General features: G+C 51.2%; 1 protein-coding gene across 13 annotated transcripts in view; it reads left to right on the top strand.

Moving 5' to 3' along the window:
* ZNF618 (zinc finger protein 618) overlaps positions 1-25,147 on the top strand; it is a 197,346-nt gene that overhangs the window by 131,695 nt on the left and 40,504 nt on the right. For 6 of the 13 annotated variants that reach the window (XM_071574242.1, XM_071574241.1, XM_071574239.1 and 3 more), the window contains exons 7-10: positions 12,105-12,188; positions 17,766-17,855; positions 21,097-21,174; positions 22,139-22,228. In XM_071574242.1, coding sequence (XP_071430343.1) covers positions 12,105-12,188; positions 17,766-17,855; positions 21,097-21,174; positions 22,139-22,228 — 342 coding nt within the window. Of the gene's footprint in view, positions 1-6,636; positions 6,999-12,104; positions 12,189-17,765; positions 17,856-21,096; positions 21,175-22,138; positions 22,229-25,147 lie in introns of those variants that run through there. The other 7 variants (XM_071574251.1, XM_071574250.1, XM_071574244.1 and 4 more) reach the window with 3 other exon arrangements.

Raw genomic sequence — 25,147 nt, 5'->3', positions numbered from 1 at the left:
GGTGTGAAGCAGGTTATGAGGGTGGGTTGTGTTGGGCGGGTTGTGTTGGGTGTTAAATGGGTTGTGTTGGGCGGGTTGTGCTGGGTGTTAAATGGGTTGTGTTGGGCGGGTTGTGCTGGGTGTTAAATGGTTTATGTTGGGTGGGTTGTGCTGGGTGTTAAATGGTTTATGTTGTGTGGGTTGTGCTGGGCGTTAAATGGTTTATGTTGGGTGGGTTGTGCTGGGTGTTAAATGGTTTATGTTGAGTGGGTTGTGCTGGGTGTTAAATGGTTTATGTTGAGTGGGTTGTGCTGGGTGTTAAATGGTTTGTTGGGTGGGTTGTGCTGGGCATTAAATGGTTTATGTTGGGTGGGTTGTGCTGGGTGTTAAATGGTTTATGTTGGGTGGGTTGTGCTGGGCGTTAAATGGTTTATGTTGGGTGGGTTGTGTTGGGTGGGCTGTGTTGGTGGGTTGTGTTCAGTGCACATGTCCCGGGTTGGGGACACCGTTCTAAGAGCTGGGCTGGCACTGGTCTTGGCCCAGCACTGCCTGTGGCAGGGCCTGTACCTGGGAGCTACTGCTGGGTTAGGAAGAAAAGCCAGGATGGTCTCCACGCTGCCAGCCTGTTTCTGGGCACATCTCCAGGGGGTTGAAGGGAGCTCCCACCAGAACAGCCGTGGTGTCCAGGGTGTGGTAGCCTTCACTGTTTGCAGATCTGTAACTCTGCCAGACAAGCTGGGAGAGCTGGGGGTGTTCACCTGGAGAAGAGAAGGCTCAGAGTCCCTTCCAGTGCCTAAAGGGGCCCCAAGAAAGCTGGAGAGGGACCTGGGACAAGAGCCCAGAGAGACAGAGCAAAGGGGAATAGCTTCCCTCTGGCAGAGGGCAGGGTTAGATGGAATATTAGGAAGAAATTCTTCCCTCTGAGGGTGGGCAGGCCCTGGCACAGGTTGCCCAGAGAAGCTGTGGCTGCCCCATCCCTGGAAGTGTCCAAGGCCAGGATGGACAGGGCTTGGAGCAACCTGGGCTGGTGGGAGGTGTCCCTGCCCATGGCAGGGGGTGGAGCAAGATGAGCTGTAAGGTCCCTTCCAGCCTAAACCATTCTAGGATTCTGATTCTGTGATTGTAATACTCAGGCTATTGGGGTTTGGGATCATTCTGTTCCATAGGAAAGAGGAACTTCTACACAAGAACTTCTCCAGAGTAACCATAACTGGCCTTCAGAGCTTGAAGAATGATTGGGTAAAGTAAACAATTTTTCGTGGAGGAATAAGGGACACCATGCACAGACCAACGTGATCAAACGAATGCCAATATTTAATACACACTGCAAATGGTTTATGTAGGGTCAAAGCTACATGCTAATTGGCTAAAGTAATCTCACACCATTAGAGTACAATTCTAATTGGTTATAGTCCATATCTTGCAAGTCCAATGTTTTGATGAAACATCCTTGCTGTTCCCAGGTGAATCTCCAGTGTTCTGTGAGAAACTACTGTGTGAACTCCTGGGGAGTGATTTCTCCTTTACCAGCCAACAGCAGCTGTGGCCTTGTTTATTCTTCACTGGTAGCTGCTTCAGTCTCACAGAATTGATCATGTTTCATTTCTTTGTACCAACAATTGGGTTTTATGGTTGCTCATGAAGTTCATCTGGGAGTGTGTAAGCACCCAAGCTTTGGTCTGTGTGCTCTCTATGGCTCTTTCCTGCAGTGCTCTGCCTCTTTGTCCAGCCTAGGGTGGAATTCAGGTTCCTCTGGCAAATGTTAATGTGACACTCCCCTAATTTCACCTTCCCAGTGGCCTTTCAATGCCTGTTTGCAAAATACCAAATGTTAACAAATACAGCAAACAGTGCTTCTAATCCATAACAGTTCTAAGCCTGGCTGAGCCTTGGATCAGTTCCTGGAGGAGTTTGGAATTCTACAGGCAGACAGGAGGTAGCAGGATGGAAAAAAAGGGACTTGCCAGAGACAACCAGTAGGCAAGTGGCAAGGGAAGAAAGTGTGAGTCTCTGGGCTGGCAGCTGGTCCCTGAGTGCTGGGCACAGCCCTGAGCTGTGGGATCACAGCTCTGAGCCCTGGGAAAGAAACCAGACACAAATGCACAGAGAAATAGGGGGAGAAGGATTGCTGGAAGCTGAAGGTCTTTCCAAGTACAGCTGGTGCACTAACATCAGGTATGTCTGTTTGGTGATTTGGGACAGTGAGTGTTCCTCTTCCCAGGGCAGACATCCTGAGTCTGAGAATGCTGATTGATATTGTGGGGACAAATCTGACCATTCCTGGGAACTTTAAATACAACACTGTTAAAAGTGGAAGGAGCAGAGCAAGGTGATTTGGGGAGCCTTGAATTGATCTCCAGCCTGTCAGTCAGGTTGGCTGTCAGAGCAGCTTCCTGACAGTGGGGTTTGCCCTGTTCTCTTTCCCAGTGACACCTTTTTTGAGGCCCATAAGAAGGAAGGTGCAGTTCAAAGCAGGCTGTGCTTATGGGCAGTGCTGGCCATGGGGATGTTTCTCTGTTGGACTGTTCACCTGCCACCAGCCAGCTATTCTTGGATGAGCAGGAAGACAACATGGAAAAACAAGCCAGTTCAACTGTTCTGCCTACTTTAATTCCTGGGGATGTTGGAGTTTGTTACTATGGCAATTCAGTGACGTTTGCTGGAGGTTAGAAGACCACTAATGGCTGTTTTCTGGTAGATCCTGCCCTTTCTGTCTCTATTTCCTGCTTCTGTGTACATGCAGTACTGTTGAAGAAGCAAAGCTGGAATTTATCCTGTTCCTCAAAAGCAGGTCCCAGTGCTCAGGCTGCCAGCAGGTCACTCCTACACGGCTCTCCAGTGATCTCCACCATTTGGGAGATGCCTGAGGGCCCAGCAGACAGATCCTGTCTGGAAGCCCAGATCACCTGACAGCCTCCTCTCGTGCCTTAAATTCTGCCATAAATAGGAGCAGCTGTCAGCAGACATTTATGCTCACTGTGACTGGACCCACAGGCTGACAACTCCTGGGCCAGATCCCAAAAAATCCCAACGATCCCAAGTAACACAACCTGGTTTTTGTTTCCATCCCCTTGTTTCTATTGTGTTGAGCCCATTTTACCTGCTTGCATGTAATTTTTGAAAATCACTGTGACCATCTCCCAGGTGATATATCCAGTGTTTCAGACAGCCTCGAGTTGCAGCAGGAGCAAAATGTGGTCATTGGCATTTGTCTGATGATGTTACGCCACCTCCACACAACCTGATGAGTGGCTCTTCCCAGTCCATCGTGGTGTGAAATTTTGGCACTAAAGAGAGACTGTCCTGCTTGACTCTCTCTAGGGAGGAGACAGGAGTCTCTCCATGTTGCCCTTTGCAGGGGACAGAGATGTGACTGTATTTCCTGGAAAGAAATGGATTTCCCAGAGCCCCCGAAGGTGTTGTGATGGATGACTGGGGAGAAAGGTGTTTGGGAACTGGCAGAATCGAGGACGAGCAGCAGCCCTGCCGTGCCCGAGGCAGCGGCACAGATGGGACAGGGGCAGTGTCGGAGCCATGGGCAGCAGGAGAGGGGCAGTGTCGGAGCCATGGGCAGCAGGAGAGGGGCAGTGTCCGAGCCATGGTCAGTGGGACAGGGGCAGTGTCCGAGCCATGGGCAGCAGGACAGGGGCAGTGTCGGAGCCATGGGCAGCAGGACAGGGGCAGTGTCGGAGCCATGGGCAGCAGGAGAGGGGCAGTGTCGGAGCCATGGGCAGCAGGAGAGGGGCAGTGTCCGAGCCATGGTCAGTGGGACAGGGGCAGTGTCCGAGCCATGGGCAGCAGGACAGGGGCAGTGTCGGAGCCATGGGCAGCAGGAGAGGGGCAGTGTCCGAGCCATGGTCAGTGGGACAGGGGCAGTGTCCGAGCCATGGGCAGCAGGACAGGGGCAGTGTCTGAGCCATGGGCAGCGGCAGAGGGGCAGTGTCCAAGCCATGGGCAGCGGGACGGGGGCAGTGTCCGAGCCATGGGCAGCGGGACAGGGGCAGTGTCCAAGCCATGGGCAGCGGGACAGGGGCAATGTCCGAGCCATGGGCAGCGACAGAGGGGCAGTGTCCGAGCCATGGGCAGCGGGACAGGGGCAGTGCCCGAGCCATGGGCAGCGGCAGAGGGGCAGTGCCCGAGCCATGGGCAGCGGCAGAGGGGCAGTGTCCGAGCCATGGGCAGCGGGACAGGGGCAGTGTCCGAGCCATGGGCAGCGGCAGAGGGGCAGTGTCCGAGCCATGGGCAGCGGCAGAGGGGCAGTGTCCAAGCCATGGGCAGCGGGACGGGGGCAGTGTCCGAGCCATGGGCAGCAGGAGAGGGGCAGTGTCCGAGCCATGGGCAGCAGGAGAGGGGCAGTGTCCGAGCCATGGGCAGCAGGAGAGGGGCAGTGTCGGAGCCATGGTCAGTGGGACAGGGGCAGTGTCCGAGCCATGGGCAGCGGTGTCCTACCCCCACCCAGGCTGGACTTCCAGAGGAGCAGGAGCTGCAGGCAGAGCACAGCCCCAGTGCTGAGTGAGGAGCAGCAGCTCCTGTGCCCTGCGCAGCACAGCAAAAGGCCTGTGGGCTCCTTCTTCTCTTCCACAGAGAGGGTGGGTTTCAACTGGGCTTTGTTGAGAGAGGCAAAAACACTCAGTGCAGGTCTTACTGGAGGAGCTGCTGAGTTTGGGAGCCCACTGTGGGGAGAGCTGGAAGGGCTCAGGGTCTGCTGCAAGGCACTGGCCTGAGTTAACTGGGATTCATCAGGCCAGATGTGAGGGCAGGGAGGGCCTGCCCATCAGAGGAGCTGCCAATTGCTCCTGAAACTGGAGTTCCTGACTGAGCTAGCACTGGAATGCACTTTTCCTTCTAGTCATCTCAGGGGGGCTGCTTCTTGCACAAAGGCAGGGGGAAAATGACTACATTGGATTGTATCAGAATTTGTACCAGCAGTGGTGTGGCAGCAGGACCAGGACAATGACCATCCCCCTGCACTGGGCACTGCTGAAGCCCCACCTCGAAACCTGGCGCCTGTTTTGGGCCCCTCACAGCAAAAAAGACATTGAGGGGCTGGAATATGTCCAGGGAAGGGAATGGAGCTGGGGAAGGGTCTGGAGCAGCAGGAGTGGCTGAGGGAGCTGGGGGTGCTCAGCCTGGAGAAGAGGAGGCTCAGGGGGGACCTTCTGGCTCTGCAATCCCTGCCAGGAGGGGGAGCTGACGGGGGTCGGGCTGTGCCCCAGGGCACAGGGACAGGAGGGGAGGCAACAGACTCCAGTTGTGCCAGGGGAAGTTTAGATTGGATATTAGGGAAAATTTCTTCTCTGAAAGAGTGGTCAGGCCTTGGCACAGGCTGTGCAGGGAGGGGGTGGAGTCACCATCCCTGGAAGTGTTCAAAAGACATGTCGATGTGGTGTTTGGGGTCATGGTTTAGTGGTGGGCCTGGCCAAGCTGGGCTAATGGTTGAACTCAATCTTAAAGGCCTTTTTCAACCTAAATGATTCTGTGATTCCTCAGCCCCTCAGACATGAGGCCTTTCCCAATGCTTTCCCTGCTACCCCAGGTGTGATTTTATTCCAGTAGCAAATTCTGACTCCTCTTTGCTGCATTTAGTCTGAAGTTGTCTTTCTCTCTATGACCAGACTTGATCACCTTCCCAGTTTATAGCAACTTTTTCATATATTGTGTGTTGCTCTCCCTGTTCTAGTTTTGTTACTGTGTTGGAAGTACAAAGTTTGTGTAATGGAAGGTTCACACAGGCACTGGAGTCTACAGAGAGAACAGCACAGATGAGTCTTCAGGGAGGGCACAGGGAGTCCTTGGGCCCTTTGGCTGCAGGGCAGGCCGTGGGATCCTCTGCAGTCCAGGCTGGCCCTCGTGGGGATGTGAGACAGGGGCTGCACTCTGCTCTCCAGTGACACACTCTTGGAGTCAGACCAAACTCACACTGCAAGCTGCACTCAGAAAATGCTGAGAAGTGTTTCAGCTCCAAGGCTGCCAGTTCTGCCTGAGCAATCTGGGCAAGGAAAGGCCAGTCAGCAGGTTTTGCTTGGGCGGTGGGACACCAGAGCAGTCCCAGGGAAGGCAGGAGTGCACTGTGCCTGCTCAGGGTCACTGGGAGAAAAGTAACTGCTTTGAGGGGCAAATAGCCTTATAATGCAAGAGGTGCTGAAATGATCTTCAGAAGAGGTATGTTATGGGTTCACCCAGGTGGGCCTAGATTTGGGCTCTGGAGTGTGGACTAGGCTGAAGCTGTCAGCTGACCTGAGCTGGGCTGAGCCAACAGCTGACCTGAGCTGGGCTGAGCTAACAGCTGACCTCTTGTAGCCAGTAACTTTGTATTCCATACCACACTATGACATCATCTCCAGGGCAGTAGGAACCAGTGTGGGAGTGGTTAAGGCAGTGGCTTCTCAGCCTCCTCTTGGGAGGACGCACGATGCTGTCCCAGGGGGGATGGAGAGGACCAGGCCCACCACTGGCTCACAGGGTACCTCAGGAAAGTAAAATGTGTTGTTCTGGGTCTCTCCTTTCTGCTTGGGTTTGTCTCCCTGGGGAATAAGCTTCTTCTTAAGTAATGTGTAGTTAGGACAGTAGAATTTGTGTGTTCGTTAAGAAGTTGAGGTGGGGAACTTGTTGTTGTAGACTTGTTTGACTGTATATTTGTACTCTCTTCTAATTGTCTCTTTCTTTCTGTGAAAAATATATGTAGATTTAGTATAAATGCAGTTTGAAGTGGTTTTTTTCTTTCCCCTCTCTTTTCCTCCCTTTCCCTGGTGTTAGGAGGGAGGCTTTTCTCTCTGTGCTTGGGGGGGTTGGCAGTTGCTTATCTCAAACCAAGACAAGGTACTTTTGAAAATGAAAAATAAATGCATATATTAGATATAACTATATCTTGAACTTTATTTTCTCCTTCCCCATTTGTAGTACTGTCATACTTCCTTACTATGTGCCAGATGTTCACCTGGGTCTGAGGATGTTGCAGGCTGCAAACAGACATTTTTCTTTCCAGTTCCTTAAGCAGATACAGTCAAAGCCATCACCAGGTACATCCACGAGCAGTCGTGTCTCCACTGCAGTTACAGGGAGAAGAAAAAGAAAATGGCATTATTTTTTTTTCCAAAATGGAATACACAGTAAATATTTCACAACCCCATAAATAAAAAATGATTGATCTGATCTTTTAAAAACATCTTTCTCTTTGGGATCTGACTAAGCATGAGGAAGTTCAGCCTGAGAGGGAGTTTATTTGGAAAAGCAGTGAAAGGTGAGAAGCAGGGACGTGGGCAGGAATAGCCTTGCAAATGTTCTCTGTGGGGGCACAGAGCTAACACCTTGCATGTGCAGAAACACTTGGAGGGCTGTGAATTTAAACCAAGACATTAATAGAGTCAAATTTGATGTTTTCTTGCCCACACCTTACTCATACAGGATATGAGTTTGTAAAGTTCTGACAGGGATAGGAAGGTGGAGGGGGTTTGCTGGTGTTAATTTAAGGTTAAGGCAGAACTTTTAGCATCTCTGTTTCTTGATTCATTTAAATATTCAAATTTGCAGTCTTAATGTTTTCTTAAAGTAAGTTTTAGCTTTTGATCTCCTTTTTTGGGAGATACCAGAGCAAAAACTGGGGAGTTTCACTGTTGTCCTTACTAACACCTTCCACAACTGTGTGTGTGACAGCCAGGGTGAACTATTAGTCATTTACAACTCTGTGATTCATTTTGCCAATGTTCTTATTTAATAATTCTCCTGCTCCTTGGGGAGAGCTACAGAAATGGGGTTTATTTTCCTAATGTGTTTGCATTTTAAGTAGCTAAAGTCTCTTTAGATTCCCATTGGCCAAACAAGGAGATAAATTTGTTCATCTTCACATTTAAACGACCAGTGGGCTAAGACCAAGAATGATAAACATTGGTGCAGGAGGAGAAATTAAGAAAATAATAAGGGACTCAGTTCTGGGATCTACAGTGTGAAGAACTTTTGAGCTTAAGGCCTGAGATATTTATCCCAAGATTTAGGGAGAGTTAGGCTGGATCTCAGGGAAAGGCTCTTCCCCCAGAGGGTGGTGGGCACTGACCAGGCTCCCCAGGGCAGTGGGCACGGCCCCAAGGCTGCCAGAGCTCCAGGAGGGTTTGGATGATGCTCTGAGGGACAGGGTGGGATTGTTGGGGTGTCTGTGCAGGGCCAGGGGTTGGACTGGATGATTTTTGTGGGTCCCTCCCAGCTGTGGCCACTGTGTGGTCTGTCCCCTCAGAGCTGGAGCTGTGCCTGTCCCAGAGCAGATTCCTCTGTGGCTCTGGGGCCTGGTCACTCATTCCCCTGGAACAACAAGGCTTCTTTGTCAAGTGCTGTCCTGTGCACCCTAACACAGGTTACTGCTGTCCTACTCTTAGATTTCTCCCCTGTGAGTGCACTGCAGGTCTGGGATCGGAGAGTTCATCTCTGCACTTTCCCAGGTTTTGGGGAACGTGAGGATTCCATCTGCTGTCATGTGCTAGTCCTGACCCAGCCTTCACATGGCAGCACCAACCTCTTGTCTGAGGGGGTGAAACTGGGGACAGTTCCAGGAGCTGTTAGAGGGTAAATCTGCAGTTGCTCTTGTGACAGAACTGTTATACTGAGGGTTCTTTTGGGATATTGAGGGACTGGAGCGGGGCCAGAGAAGAGCAACGAGGCTGGAGAAGGGACTGGATGTGGCTCTGAGTGTCCTCTTAAAAGCCTCCAGGGACAGAGAATCCACCACGTCTTGATCCAACCCCACTGTGACCACCACCACTCTGTGCCCTGGGCTGGTGGTCACGGTGGGGTTGGATCAAGGATTGGACTTGATGATCTCAGAGGTCTCTTCCAACCCAAATGAGAAGAGCAACGAGGCTGGAGAAGGGAGTGGAGCACAAGTGCTGTGGGGAGAGGCTGAGGGAGCTGGGGGTGTTCAGCCTGGAGAAGAGGAGGCTCAGAGGTGACCTCAGCACTGTCTGGAACTGCCTGAAGTTCTGGCCAGGTGGAGGTTGGTCTCTTCTCCCAGGCACTCAGCAATAGGACAGGGGGGCACGATGGGCTCAAGCTCTGCCAGGGGAAATTGAAGTTGGAGAGCAGAAAGAAATTCTTTGCAGAGAGAGTGCTCAGGGATTGGAATGGGCTGCCCAGAGAGGGGGTGGATTCCCCATCCCTGGAGGTTTTTCAGCTGAGCTTGGCCTTGGCACTGAGTGCCATGATCTGGTAAAGGGACTGGAGTTGGCCCAAGGGTTGGACTTGATGATCTCAGAGGTCTCTTCCAACCCAATCCATTCTATGATTCTATGATGTTCTTTCTTGGGTATCCTGTCCAGTGTCTTGCCCAAGGTGTGCTCAGGAACATGACACACCTGCAGTCACTCTGGAGGCTTTGGTGTCCCTGCAAGTCCTGCAGCTCCAGAGCTCTGGAGAGGACCAGAGTCTCTTGTAGTTTTAGTCTGAGGTTTTAGAAGAGAAGGTTTTCAGGTTGTCCAGAATTCTGTGATCTTTCCATGATCCTACACAGAAAGTTGCTTATACGCCCACAAAAATTAAATTCCTGCCCCTTTCCCAGGTACTGACCAAACAGACCATGTTTACAGAGACCCAGAGGTTAATACTTGCAAACAAATCTCTGAGAGTTATTAGGCAGGGAGACTGATGGAGAAATGAATTTATTCCAATAAAAAGTGTAAGAATTTTAGTAATCCCAGACTGTTGTGGTCATCCATCAGTTTGTCCTGAAGATGCCAGGCGAGTTTTGGTGAAGACAGAAATACATCTCCCCCCATCCAGTGAGGGAAACATTTTCCATCTTCCACTGTGGGTTGAAATTTAGCAACAGAAAAGGTGTATAAACAGCAATGCCATTAATAATTCCAAATTCTTCTTTCAGCCTGACCCTTTTTTGTCTTGAGCTGCTTGTTGGCATCTCAGCAATGTTGAACCTGAGTAGCACACAACAAACCCAAACACTGCAAGTATTTTAAGTATTCAAGTTCTCAGGATTTTCACTGCTAAGGATCTTCATAACCAGGAAAGGCAGAGGAATATGAGGATCACCTTCCTGGCTCCTTTTCCTTCCAGCCTCAGCAGGAAGTTTGGTGTTCCCAATTACCTTGAGTGTTTGCAGAGAGGAGGGTTCTGCATTCCTCCTGGCTCACTTTAATTTCATTTTGTTCTCTAAGAAGTTTTCTGGAGTCCGGATCTCTTCTCCAGCCCTGGACAGACATTTAACTGGGACTTTTCCTTTCCTTTTGGGAAACCAGGCAGTGATATCCACGTGAATTTTTGTCTGGAAATCACAGTTTGAACAAAATTTCTAGTCATGGACAAATGAGTCAGAAAAAGTCAAGCTGCAGTTTGTTTTTCTGAAACTCTCATTTGGTCTGACCAGTTGTGAGGACACAGGTGGTGTGTGCCCATCAAACCCACTTTGATTCCAGAGGGGGGGAAGGTAAAATGGCCTTTATTGTGTGTTATGCAGAACTCCACAGTGTGGGCTGGATGGAGTTTTTCCCTTGAGACAGAGATTCAGATCCTTACTGATATTAAAAATAAATCTTCCTTCATCCACAGGTCACGCAGGTACAGATACACCTCTTTTTTAAATTGTGCAAGGTGGGATAGTTCCTTGTCAGATTGCTGGTAGTAGCACCTTAAGATGCTCATTTCACAATTCTTTATCTTACACTTAGTGACAAATAGAACAAAAAAAGGACCCAGTCCTGCCCCAAAGTGACACCAGAATGAGCAATTGTGAAACAGCATCTGCTGGTGTCAATGATATTGTCTGGTGTGTCTGAATTCTGTCATGGAGGCTGAATATCCTGGTCCATGATGCTGCTGGGGGGGATAATTGTAAAACATAATATTTTTGCTTTAAATTGCTGATATTTTCTATCTGTTTGGATTCAACTTGAGCCTACTTTTAACTGAGGGAGAAGGAAATTCAATGCTGTGTAGCATCCTGAGAACACCTGGGAAGTCTTTGCTCTCCCAACATCCAATAAGTAGTGACCAAAACACCTTTTCCCCAAACAGCTTTTCAAAAACATTCTAGAGTTTGTGGCCATCAGACTGTTGTGAACAAGGGTTCTGTCTGGCAGAAATTAAATCAGGATATTTCCCTCTGTAGGGAAGTTCTTGGTAGTCTGGCATTAGGTTTCCAAACCTGGTGGGATTGCATTTAAATCTCCTTTGAGATACATTCACCTGACATGTGGTTTTGATAAAGTACCACAGAATTCATAGAATTCTTTGGCCACTGAATTGAAAGCAGCTTAAAAATGGCTGTGAGGTGAAATCAGTCTTGTAGCTGCTGATGCACCTGCAGCAGCTCTTCCCAGGATCTGGGCCTGGCTCTGGAATGCTGCAGGGAGGAACCAAACACCAGCCTGTGGCTCTGTGCCCTCTCAGTGCCATTTAGTCCCTTGCCAGCTGGAAGGGGAGCCAACACCTGGCACCACGTGTTGGTCATTTCAGGGGACGTGCCCCCTCTCTGAGGGTTGGGATTCCCTTATTCCTGGCTTGGCAGGTTGGATCCTGGGGACCCCCCTATGGGAAGCACCGTGTTAAGCCAGTGTGTTCTGAATGTCTCGGGTGTTCTGACCAGGGCCAAATGTTTGTGGGAAGGAAGTAAATGATTGTGAAATGAGTGATCTTGAACGGTTTGCCCATGGGGAGAATTTTTTCCTGACTCCCACCCAGGAGCTGGCTTGAGCCTTTGTGTGTGAGGGTTTCTGTCCTTTCCAGACTTCTGGATTTGATTATTACTTAATCCTTACTGACGTAACTCTGGATACTTTAATCCTCTTAAGGGGTTGCTGCTGACTTTGGGCTCAGTCCTGCTCCCTTTTCAAGGAATTTGGCCATTAGACACCTTTAAGCTGAGCTCTGATGCAAATTGCAACTGATTTTACTGGCAACTCCGTCCTTGGCTGTGAGATGCAGTTGTAAAGCTGTACCCTCTGTGCAAGGCACAGCTGGAATGGAGAGGAGGTGAGGCCGTGCCCTGCCTGCAGACAGCTCTGTGCCCCCCTCACTGCCAGCCCAGGCTCCAGAGGGCATCCCCCAAAGATACCAAAGGATTGTGCGTGACCTGCGCCGGGAATGTCCTGCCAGCTTAGGAGGCCATAAACCTGTTCCTTTCCATCTAGGTGCCCCTCTGGCTGCGGAAAGGGAGAAGAAGCCTCTCTCCAGAGCTGTCTTTGTGCTGCCCTGGGTGGAATCCACAGAAACAAGTGAGGGTCCCAGATGTTTTTTCTCCCTGATGTGTTGTAAGGAAGCAGTAGCTGCACTCTGAGTCTCCTGGGGAGCTGCTCAGGTAGTGTGTGCTCTGGACACAGCCTGGAAAGGCATTTCCCAGTGGGAAGCATGCAGCATATTTCTCAGAAAATGCCAGCCTTTCCTGTCTTTGCATCAGGTGGATTAGTCGTGGTCACTGGCTCTTCCTGAAGTGCTGGTGTGGTTCGTGGTTCCTTTCAGGGAGGCAGATATCCCAGGGAAGGGGAGGCTTTTTCCAGGTACTGCCACACAGCCATTCCCAGCCCTCTGGGTTTGTCACCAGCAGGACTCGTCAGGACTCCAGCAGATTCTCAGGAAACAGTTAAGGAATGTGAAACTGAGGATCAGAGATCTCATGGGCTGTCCTGTGATCCACTGGCTGAGGCTGGAGGGACGATGCTGATACTTTGTGGTCACTTAAGCCTCACTCAGAAAGCCTTTTGGAGGGAGAAATGTCACTGCCTCAGACAGAGAGGTGACAGATAAATGTACTGCAGCTGTAAGAAATCTCCTTTCAGAGCTGCTGCTGGGCTTTGTGAAGTGTTTGGGAAGCCTTTTTCCCCAGGTGAACCAGGAATGTGGAATCACCATAGAAGCACAGAATATATGTTTTAGAATAGAATTCCTGGTGTTGGATGCCTCCTTTGCCATTTTCAAACCTCCTGGTGTAAAGGTGCCACCATGACCGTGGAGCAGGACAAGCAATGCTGTCCAGAGTGCCTTCTCTAGTTTTCCTGCTTGTTTTCTTGACTGGGACTTGTGACACTTTAGGATTTTTCAAACAATTCACCTGTCCCAGCTATTTCTGGAGTGCTCTGCAGGAGTTGGATCATGTAGGTTTTGAGGGTGTCTGCAGAGGGCCGGTTGCTCTGAGAGGTCCTCCAGAAGCTTTTGTGGCTTCTGCCATTTGAAAGGTCAGTGTAGTCCTGGGTCAGATGAAAATTGTTCCTCACCTTGGAGAAGTCCTTAAGGAGCTCCTGCAGTTCTGGACCCTTCATGGGCTCTGCTGTCAGCATTGCAGGGATATCAGCTGGATGGTGTATGGAACTGCTTCCAGTTTGGGTTTCTGGGATGCTGTGCAGAGCTCTTGGAGCTCAGTGGAAACCAGTTTGTACACAGTTTGTGTGATATTGGATTCCCGCACTTATGAGGGTGGGTTAAGTGATCTGTATTTTCAGCTTGTGATACAAAGATCCTGACCTTTCAACACATTTCTGATTGCTCTTGTTCCCTGCCTGGGTTTCCAGAGCAAAATCCACTGTGACCAGGTGCCCAAGGAAAGAAGCCTCTTGTTCTGCTGCCACTGCTGGGCATGTGCTCTCTGCCCTCCCTCTTCCTGCCAAAATGAAACATGTACTTGAATCAAACCAGCAAAATAGTCTGAGAATCTTTAGTGCAGCACTGGGGAGGAGAGCTGAGCTGGCTGCACAGCCCCAGGGCAGGGGGAGCAGCAGCTGCAGGTCAGAGCTAACCCAGACCACATGAAGGAGCCAGCTGGCAGCAGCCCCTGGAGACAGGCAGGGAAGAGCAGCCTGTTCCCTCTCTTCTATTGGGGTGAATTTGGGAGCAGAAGGACCAAAAATGCTTTCAGACCCTGTAGAGTGATCGTGGGGCATGTGGAAAACTTGCCTGTTTTTCATCTCAGTCCATCAGTCCTCCTTAGCTGAGGAGCTGCCTTGGAACAAGGCTGTGCCTTGCCTTTTCTGCTAGTAGGGTGTGGTGCTCTATTTTGGTGTGTGTTTTGGAGTTTGGTTGTTGTCTGGATGTCTTTGGAGCATTTTGAAGCCCTGAGTTTGCAGCAGGATGGTTGCTGAGCCTGCAGCAAGGATGTGTCCTGTGGGCCTGTGGCCTGAATACCAGTGAGGGACAGCACTGAACCTCTGGGCTGGAGGCCTAAGGAGTTTCTTTTCCTCAAGTCCTGGTAGTGCCTGTTGGTTGTGCTTTTGGCTGAGCTGCACTGCATTAATGTCTCCCTGGAGAGAGCAGAGAGCTTGAATTTGAGCAAACCTGTTGAGGTAGTACCATCTCCAGAGGTTTAGGGATGGGGGTTCAGTGTGGGCTTGCAGCCACTTTCCCCTTGGAAAGCTATGCTGTTCCACGTAGTGGATATGATGCCCAGCTGGATGTAGTAGCCACAGCCCAGAGCAGGGAAGGGACACTGGAACAGCCTCGCCAGTGCCATGGCCACAGCCTGGCAGAGCTCAGGGAGCATTTGGACAATGCACTGAGGATTGTTGGGGCTGTCACTGGACTCCATGGTCCTTGTGGCTCACTTTCAGCTCGGGAGATTCTGCCATTCTAAGCAGTAGTGCACAGACTAATTCTGCTCAAGGAGTTTCCTCCTAAGAGAGCAGTTGCTGCTGGGATCAGCACTGGCAGTGTGGGAAGGCTGTCAGCAAAGATGGCTTTTCTGGGTACGAGGGAGGGAGTGAGTGTGACACTTGGGGGCAGCCCTGAAGAGGGGCCGTTGTTCAGAGGTAAAGCTTGGCTGCATGTGGGCAGCTCCTGGTGCTTTCTGAGTTCTCTGTAACTCTCCTCATCTCTGAGGCTTGGCACCATTTGCTGGGTGTTCTCTCATAGTGCCAGTACCAGCTGGAACAAATTCCCAGTTCTCTGTAATCTCTGGAGATCATTCTGCCTGCAGGAGAACAGTCCCCTGACAGAACAAGCAAGCCCCTGTTTCTCTTGGGGTGTGCTGTTGGTGTTGTTACTGTGTTCCCATTTTCCCTGCACAGCCCAGGGAGGGAAGTGCTCACATCCAGCATGTGCCACTCAAGGTTCCGCTGCTGGCAGAGGGTTCCCCACTGTGTTAGAGAGCCCACAGCCAGCTGTGCCTGAGCCTGGAAATGGGGTGTTAGTTTTCCTCTGTTCTAACAACTCTCCTTATTTACTGAGCACTTCTCTTCCAAACTTAGGCTGTAAGAGTTTTCTTCCTCCAAATACTTGGTCTTTGGGACTCCTTTAAAGAACTAATCTTCAGTTTATCTCCTGAATGGCTCATTGCACTTCAAAAAGCAGATTGATTCCTTCTTTTGGGGACACCCAGCGAGGTGGAACTGATGACTGGTGCCACGTTAGGAGTTTTCCCTGCTATTACCTGACTGGGTTTTTTGCAACAGCTAAGTAGGATGAAGGGTGAAAAGTGGTTCTTCATTTAGTGCTGAACCCCTGCGTGCTGCTGGACTGAGTGGTGAACCCAAGTGAGGAGTTAGACTGTACCAACACACCCTAGCTTAAAATATGCAGTTATCATTAAAATAAAATGATGGAGAAGTAAAATAAAAGCTTACTTAATATGCACACCATGGTGTGTTTGAATATGGTAAGGAAGAGGTGAAAACAAGGCTTTAAACTTTGCTGACAATATGGATATATGGGATACAAACAACTGAGCTGCTGGATGGCAGCTCTTCTGTGGAGCCAGGGTGGCTGATGCCTGCACTCCTTGCTCCTGTTGGAGGGTAAAACACCTCAGTTTCAGGATCCTCTGTGGCTGCTCCAGCTGATTGCTCCACTTTGTTTGCCATGGGCTCGTAGCACCAACCCATCAGCTGCTGCAGTTGGCTGGGAAGGGCAGGGCTGCAGGGAGGGGTGAGTGCCCGGGGGTGTCAGGCTGTGCCCCAAAGTGGTTGTCAGGCTGTGCCCCGGGATGGATGTCAGGCTGTGCCCCAGGATGGATGTCAGGCTGTGCCCCGGGATGGATGTCAGGCTGTGCCCCAGGGATGGATGTCAGGCTGTGCCCCAGGATGGATGTCAGGCTGTGCCCCAAAGCGGATGTCAGGCTGTGCCCCGGGATGGATGTCAGGCTGTGCCCCGGGATGGATGTCAGGCTGTGCCCCAGGGATGGATGTCAGGCTGTGCCCCAGGATGGATGTCAGGCTGTGCCCCAGGGATGGATGTCAGGCTGTGCCCCAGGATGGATGTCAGGCTGTGCCCCAGGATGGATGTCAGGCTGTGCCCCGGGATGGATGTCAGGCTGTGCCCCGGGATGGATGTCAGGCTGTACCCTGGGATGGATGTCAGGCTGTGCCCCAAAGCGGATGTCAGACTGTGCCCCAGGATGGATGTCAGGCTGTGCCCCAGGATGGATGTCAGACTGTGCCCCAGGATGGATGTCAGGCTGTGCCCCAGGATGGATGTCAGACTGTGCCCCAGGATGGATGTCAGGCTGTGCCCCAGGATGGATGTCAGACTGTGCCCCAGGATGGATGTCAGGCTGTGCCCCAGGATGGATGTCAGGCTGTGCCCCGGAATGGATGTCAGGCTGTGCCCCAGGGTGGATGTCAGGCTGTGCATGGGATGGATGTCAGACTGTGCCCCAGGATGGATGTCAGGCTGTACCCCAAAGTGGTTGTCAGACTGTGCCTCAAGGTGGATGTCAGGCTGTGCCCCGGGATGGATGTCAGGCTGTGCCCCGGGATGGATGTCAGGCTGTACCCCGGGATGGATGTCAGACTGTGCCCCAGGGTGGATGTGAGGCTGTGCCCCAGGATGGATGTCAGGCTGTGCCCCGGAATGGATGTCAGGCTGTACCCCGGGATGGATGTCAGACTGTGCCCCGGAATGGATGTCAGGCTGTGCCCCGGGATGGATGTCAGGCTGTGCCCCAGGATGGATGTCAGGCTGTGCCCCGGAATGGATGTCAGGCTGTACCCCGGAATGGATGTCAGGCTGTACCCCGGGATGGATGTCAGGCTGTACTCCAAAGTGGATGTCAGGCTGTGCCCCAGGATGGATGTCAGGCAATATAGGGCAGCAAACCCCCAGCAAGCTGACAAGGGAAATCCTCTTCCACACTGATGTGAGAGCTGAGACAGAGACACTCTTGTCTCCATTCAGACAAACCAGATTCTTAAACATTTTGAGCAGTTTTGTACCTGTCTGTCTGCCCCACACAGCTGTGTTGAAGGGAGTCAGTTGTTACTGGAATGAAGTGGGGGGCTGTAAGGTACAAACATACCTGAGACCAAGCTTCATCAGTCCTGCTGTCACTGAGCATCTCACTGTCCTGCATGTCTTGGGTTGTTGACTCTTGGTTTTGTTGGTTCTCTTTAGTTTTGTTGGCTGTAACAGGATCCTGGATGCAGTCAGGAGTCAGAAAGCAGCAGCAGCGAGAACTGAGTGTGCAGTCACATCCAGTGCATGTTGCAGACTTTGATCTCTAAGAGCTCATGCATTGACTCTGTGTTTAGTTCTGCCACTTTGTCCCTGTCCAGAGCAGCACTTTCCTGCCGTAGTCCTGAATTTCCAAGGAGATGTCAGCAGTGCCCTCTGCTCTGTGTGTGCTCTGTGTGAGGCCTGTGGAGGCTGCCCTGGAGAGCAGAGCTGCCTGAATGGGCAATAAATGAGAATGTGCCCCCAGCCATAGAGCACAGGGCATGTGGGGGCAGCACGGGGTTGGCTGTGCCTTAGAGACCTGACAGGGCCCGTGGGACGGGTGGCAGTGCATGGGGGGGTCTGGCTGAGCAGCGTGATTGCAGTGCTTGCCTTTCACCTCAGAGTTTCTAAAGTGGCCTGTTTTCTTCTTCCTACAGACAATTTTAGGTACACATGTGACATTTGTGGGAAAAAATATAAATACTATAGCTGCTTCCAAGAGCACAGAGACCTACACGCCGTGGATGGTGAGTAATGTTTTGACACTCAGACACCCCAAGTAAGATGGGAAATCTTTGAGGGAGCAAAATGGGATCCTGCAGGTCTGTGTTGCCCATGAAGGGCAGGACACTGCACAGCCTGCCTTTGTCATGGAGGCACAGTGTCCAGGCTCTGCAGGAAGGACTTTGCTGCTCTTGATTCTCTTGGTGTGCATCAAAACAACACCCTGTGCAGGGACCTGGGGCCCTTGCAGTGCTGTCTGCAGGGAGGGCCATGGTTAGGGTGGATGTTCTGGGTGTCCCAGGGTGAATGCTCAGCCTGGCTACTTGCTGGGAAAGAGTTGGTTGCCTTTTGCTTTCTGACTTTTCAGGCTTGTTACAAACACGCTCCTCTGAAAGAAACCACATTTCAGAGCTGGAAAATGTTGTTTCATTATTGTGAGTCACTGTGGTAGTGATTTGATGCTGTTGTCAGTGGCCCTTACAGGCTAATTTTTCCTCTGTGACTGTTGATGGGACCAAGGCTGGTGACACTCAGAGAGAAGCAGATCTCCACTGCCCGGTGCAGTGTTTCTTTATCCTACAGGGGGGGCAAATAGAAGCATCAGTGTCCTGACTTTGGCTTGGCCCCTGCTTTACTGGGTGTCTGAAGCTCCTCTGAGCCCACAGCCCCTCACTGTGTGTGCTGCAGGCCTGTAAGTGCTGCCCCTCACTTGGCCAAGGATGGAGCCCTGCCGGAGTTCTAGAAAGAAGCTGCTTGGAAAAGAGCAGGTTCTGAGTGGCTGCACCGTCTCAGAAAAGCAAGTGGTTTTTCACAATACATGGTGTCCAAAGAAAGGCTGTGTTTAACTGGAAGGTGTGGACATGTGAACCTGCTCTAAGGACAGCCAGTGTTCTCCTGCAGGGCACCACTGCCAGCTCCCTTCCTCCTGTGGGGAGCCTGAACGGAGTCAGTGGGACTGACTGTGAGGGGAATGTGTCTGCTTCAGTCAGAAGTGTCTCATGGCCATGGTTCAGGGCTTGGAAACTCCCTCCACATGTGCCCCACGAGGACACTGTGGTGTTCAGCACACAGAGGTGAGAGGTGCTCCTGCACTTCTGTGTGGCCGTGTCAGTGTCAGAACAAAGGCCTTGAGGATCTGTGTGTATTAGGGCTGGGCATGCTCAACTGGTTCCCATGTGGATGCTGCTGGGAAGAGGAGGGACTGGGGCACAAAGCCTGGTTTAGTCAGTGGGGCTGAACTATGCTGAGCAGTATGTGAAATGCAGGAAGAAAACAAGACCTTTTAAGAGGATTTAATTTCTGTTTTGTTTCTTCCCCTCCTTCTTCTATTCTGTGTTAGTTTTTAGTGTGGAAGGGGCCCCAGAAAACCGGGCAGGTAAGCCGAGCTCCTTTGTGTGCTTCATTTCACCAACCTTTTCAAGCGTTCAGTGGTTCAGACACAGCAGGTCCAATTCTGAACTTGGAAGAGTCAAGAGAGTTTTGTCATGGCTTGCAGGGGGACAGGGAGTGTCCTCTCTCCCTCCCCCAGTGTCTACAGTCAGTAGGTTGATGCCCAGCCCTAGCAGATACCAGGCTTTTGTTGCACATGCAATTGATCAGGCTTCGGTGATTTAGTGAATTGCTCAAGGTATAAATTACATTCTTCTATAAACTGGGTTGGGTTCTGCTTTATTGCTAGCTGTGCTGTTAGCTGGTAGAAGTCACAGGTCAGTATTTGTTGGGTGACTTGACTGCAGCCTGCATTGCTCTGCCCACTCTCAGCCAGTACAGTGGTGTTAGAGGGGAGATGCACTGGAAGGAAATCAGAAAACATGGATCAGACATTGCAATGTGTTTGTTCAGTTCTTCCTCTGTACTTTTTAAACATTAATACCTACAAGGCACATTACTAGGCTGGAAGCAGGGATAATCCTGGGACACCCAAGGAGGAGGAGGAGGAGGAGGAGGAGGAGGAGGAGGAGGAGGAGGGCCAAGTCAGACAGAGGGGTCATTTGGTTCATAATTGCTGTCTTCAGGTCTTGTTGCAGATGGCAGTGCCATTACAGGTGCAGGAGCACTGAGTGCCCGTGCAGTGTGGGGGCACCCTGGGTGTGTCACAGCTGTGCCATTACAGGTGTAGGAGCACTGAGTGCCTGTGCAGTGTGGGGGCACCCTGGGTGTGTCACAGCTGTGTCATTACAGGAGCACTGAGTGCCTGTGCAGTGTGGGGGCACCCTGGGTGTGTCACAGCTGTGTCATTACAGGAGCACTGAGTGCCTGTGCAGTGTGGGGGCACCCTGGGTGTGTCACAGCTGTGCCATTACCGGAGCACTGAGTGCCTGTGCAGTGTGGGGACACCCTGGGTGTGTCACGGCTGTGCCATTACAGGAGCATTGAGTGCCCCCCTGGGTGTGTCACAGCTGTGTCATTACAGGAGCATTGAGTGCCCCCCTGCGTGTGTCACAGCTGTGCCATTACAGGTGTAGGAGCACTGAGTGCCCATGCAGTGTGGGGGCACCCTGGGTGTGTCAGCTGTGCCATTACAGGAGCACTGAGTGCCCATGCAGTGTGGGGACACCCTGGTGTGTCACAGCTGTGTCATTACAGGAGCACTGAGTGCCCATGCAGTGTGGGGGCACCCTGGGTGTGTCAGCTGTGTCATTACAGGAGCACTGAGTGCCCGTGCAGTGTGGGGGCACCCTGGGTGTGTCACAGCTGTGCCATTACAGGTGTAGGAGCACTGAGTGCCCATGCAGTGTGGGGACACCCTGGGTGTGTCACAGCTGTGCCATTACAGGTGTAGGAGCACTGAGTGCCCATGCAGTGTGGGGACACCCTGGTGTGTCACAGCTGTGTCATTACAGGAGCACTGAGTGCCCATGCAGTGTGGGGACACCCTGGTGTGTCAGCTGTGCCATTACAGGAGCACTGAGTGCCCATGCAGTGTGGGGACACCCTGGGTGTGTCAGCTGTGTCATTACAGAAGCACTGAGTGCCCATGCAGTGTGGGGGCACCCTGGTGTGTCACAGCTGTGTCATTACAGGAGCACTGAGTGCCCATGCAGTGTGGGGACACCCTGGTGTGTCACAGCTGTGTCATTACAGGAGCACTGAGTGCCCATGCAGTGTGGGGGCACCCTGGTGTGTCACAGCTGTGCCATTACAGGAGCATTGAGTGCCCCCCTGCGTGTGTCACAGCTGTGTCATTACAGGAGCACTGAGTGCCCATGCAGTGTGGGGGCACCCTGGGTGTGTCAGCTGTGTGCCTGCTCTGCTCTCTTGCAGACCCCTACGACCAGGCCGTCATCGCCACCGATGAGGTGAAGGAGGAGGAGCCGGAGCCCTTCCAGAAGATTGGCCCAAGTAAGAGTTGGGATCCAGCTTCAAAGGAGGGAGGAAGCACGGGGGGGGTCACATCTGCACTTAGGTGGAGCTCCTCTGGGAAAACCAGGAGGCACTGTGTTACACAGAGCTCTTGGGAATTGAGTCATGCTCAAAGGTGTGTTCAGGTTCAAGTGAGCATCAAACACCAACAGCCCTGGCCCCAAGAACTGTAGCTTTGTGATGTTTTCTGCTCAAGAGCTCTGCAAAGGGAAGAAGGAGAGGGCTCAGTGGAAAAGCAATCAGGCAGTGATGAGAGAGGGCCTTAAGGTGCACTGACAGAGCTGGCAGGTGATCATTCTCACTGCCTTTGAGGTGGGTCATCCGAGCAGAGGGAAACGGGAAGAGCACCAGACTGCCAAAGCATTTCTCAGAATTCTTCACTTTGGAAATGGTTGATTATCCCTGGGTTTTCCTTTGGCTTGCAGCTTGCTGTCAGTTCTGTATTTCCCAGCAATGACAGGAGCAGGAGGTGTCAGTATTTGGTTACACTCCACTATTTCCAGTAACCCAAAAGCAGAAATGAGCACTGCTGCTCCAGAAAAGCCCCTTCTGCTGCAAGAGAACTCTACAATCCCAATATAAAAGTTTTCTAACACTTAAACTTGACTACTCGTTTCCTAGTTTGACTGTTTCTGTTGTTCACACATCACAGAAATGGATTCTCTCCTTTGTTGTGCACTTACTTGCTGTAGTTTCGGGGTAATCTGCTGCAGTTTGTTCAGTTCTTATGGACTTTTTATGCACAGTCCATCCCTCTGGTTACTGCCTTGAACTGTTTCCTTTCTTGGTGAAGGAAGTGTGGATTTCAGGGGAGGTGAGTTCCATGTGCATGAGGAATATGCTCAAGTGTGTGTCACCCAGCCAGTGTAAAAAGCCAAGAAACTGGGGGTTATGTGAGAGGGCTGCACTCCTTCCTGATCTTTGTATTTGTGTCATTTCACAGAAACTGGCAATTACACCTGTGAGTTCTGTGGGAAGCAGTACAAGTACTACACTCCCTACCAAGAGCACGTGGCCCTGCACGCCCCCATCAGTGAGTATCTGCTGTTCCTCTGCAGGCTCTGATTCACAGGGGCTGTGCTGAGCACGAGGGGTGCAGGAGAGAGTTCACCCCTGTGGATCCTTCACTGGAGCTGTGGGATTGCAGAGGGCAGGGCAGGGATCATGTGCTGCCCTGGGCAGTGTAAGGCTGAGCTGGGAGGAGCTGTTAAGTCTGTAATGTCACCAGCTTGTACCCCAGTCCATGCAATTCTACACATGTTCCTTGGGGGTTTGATGGTTTGGTTTGTTGTGTGACTGAAGTGATGCAGAAAATTTTTAGACTCCCCTAAAATAATAACTGAATGTACTTGTTGGGGTAGAAGCATCTTCTTAGGAGCTTCTGGGAGTTTTTTTCAGACTGTGAGTTAAAGCTGGGTTTCCAAATCATGTAAATGACCTCAGCAGCTTGCTACTAAATCACAGGCAATAAACTATTTATTTCAGGGAGCTCTGGAAAGGCAGTTCTCCCTGCAGCCTGCACTCTGGGGGACACTACAGCCTGCCCTCCCCTGGAAAGGGGGAGGTTTTAATGAGCAGTTCTGTAATTCAGTGCAAAATACGAGTAAACCAGTTGAGAGAAATTCTTGCTATATGTTGGATTTGAATGCTTTTAAAAGTATGCAGAGAAGTTCCTTATACCTGAACTTCCTGCTCCTTTCCCGGCATTGCCCTGGGCTTTGTTGTGAGGCAGCGTGGCTGTTCCTTGCCGGGGTGTGTCCTGCTCCACCTTTTGGAATGCTGGAGGGGAGGGATGGGCCGAGCTCATCCCTCGGGGGTGCTGCGGCTGCAGCCAGCAGGGGGAGCGCCTCCTCCCAAACTCACCTTAATCGAGTTCTTAAGGGATCTCAATGAGGCACCTTTGTGTTTATGGGAACACAGTCCACCAGGATGGCACTTTTAAGGTCAGTCGAGGTTTGGTGGCTCTTGGCAGCTCCCGTGCAGGTTCTCTGAAGCTTGGAGATGGACCAGGATCATTGTAGAAGGTGCAGGGCATAAAATGCCTGTAACCACCAACATCACAAACTTAATCCTGTTATGTGCCATCTGCTGAAGGACCTGCACCCAGAACAGTTATTCCTAAGCTTCCCTGCACCCCCAAGCTCCACCTCTTAATGCAGGTGTTTTCAGCCCTCAGCAAAGGTGTTGGTGACCAGCAGTGGGTCAGTCTCCTTCCACAGGTGGGCCCTGAGACACGAGTGCTCTGGGATCACTAGTCCCTCCTGCACAGAGCTCAGGAGGATGGGCATTGTCCTCTGAGGATGGGCACTGGAGCCTTGCTCAGCTGTGGCAGGTTCTCACCTTCCCAGCACCTCCCATTTCAAGAGGATTTATTGCCATGGGTATCTTTGCCCCCTCCCGGCCATCTGTAGTAACAGGTGAGCTGCTGGTTCCAGTCCAGTTTCTCCTGCAGAAAACAAACCCACAGCAGCTGTTCTGGGAGGGGTTTGCCTGGAGTGGACCCTGCAGGAACAAGTGGCTCCCCCAGGCCCTGCCCCTCTCCTGGGCAGCTCAGGGGCCTGTCCAATCCCTGCTTTGTGGTTGCTGGGGACCAGTTTTGGAGGAGGAGGAAGAAGAGTGTTCTTTGGAATGCTGGGGTTGAAGCCATTCCTGCCCTTAACCATAGACTATAGAGAGAGAGATGTGCAAATGAGTTTCCAGTCCTTTCAAATATCTTTAACTATGAGGACACTTAAGATCAGATTAAGAAAATGCTTTCATAATATTTAACCTGCTCCCCATAAACTTTTCTTTTTCAACCTTTTTTTTCCTCTCCTAATTCCCAGGACCAGTAAGATTTATGATTTACAATGACAAGCCACTAACCCTGGTGAGGATCCAGGAGAGGGCATGATGAGCTCCCAAAGCAGTACATTCTTCCCTCTTTCTAGTGCTCAGACTCTGCTCTTCCCAAAATCCACAGTCCTGGAAGGCTGCTCAACATATGACTTTGAAAAGCACAACTGGCTTTTTTGAGTCCTTACAGTCAGAAGAAAAGCTGAGACTGTGTCTTTACCCTGGCCTTGTTCTTCTGGTTATAAGGCAAATGCTGAAAAGTCAGTCATAGTGGGAATGGGTGAGGAAACCCCTTCAGCATTTCCAAATCAGCTTTCTAGGTCTCTGCTTGAGTGCCAGCTGTCCCTCCAGAGCCTGTCTTTCTGGTTTTCTGTGATAATGGATAAAAATTCATTGAAAATGGGCTAAAACAAGGACTGAAATCCTGCAGGGTCACAAGGAACCTTGCAGGATAATTTTTGGTCAGTGCTACTGGATAGGTGTTGTCTGGAAAAGAACTCTGCTGTGAGGTTTCCTGAAATTATTAATGCCAAATGTTTCCTTCCAAAGTTCCCTTCTTTGAGTGAGGAGTAGTGGCTTTTTCATAAACTTAGAACTGGGCTATTCCTCCTTAAAAGTACATATTTCTCTGCAGTTTCTGTCAACATATTCACTCTTTTGAAGAAGGGTGTCAGAGGCTGTTTCCAAAACAAAAGTGGGTTGTAGGCACATTCTTTGTCCCAGTTTTAGAAATGTCTCTGAATGGAGGTGCACAAGGAGGCTTCAGAGATGTTTCTGTACTCCTTCAGGCTCTGGCTGCTCTGTGAGGGACTGATTGAACCACATTTGCAGGTGACTGGGCTCTTGGGATTGCTCAGAAAGGTGGAGAGGGACCACTCACAGGAGCCTGGAGTGCCAGGACAAGGGGGGATGGCTTCAAATGGACAGAGCAGGTTTGGATTGGATATTGGGAAGGAAATTGCTCCCTGTGAGGGTGGGCAGGCCCTGGCACAGGGTGCCCAGAGAAGTTGTGGCTGCCCCATCTCTGGAATTGTCCAAGGCCAGGCTGGACAGGGCTTGGAGCAACCTGGGCTGGTGGGAGGTGTCCCTGCCATGGCAGGGGAAGGAGTGAGATAGA

This window comes from Pithys albifrons, chromosome 20, assembly GCF_047495875.1.
Source record: "Pithys albifrons albifrons isolate INPA30051 chromosome 20, PitAlb_v1, whole genome shotgun sequence".
Classification (NCBI taxonomy): domain Eukaryota; kingdom Metazoa; phylum Chordata; class Aves; order Passeriformes; family Thamnophilidae; genus Pithys; species Pithys albifrons.
The sequence above is the reverse complement of the archived record's forward strand: the minus strand, read 5'-3'. Positions and strand labels throughout refer to the sequence as shown.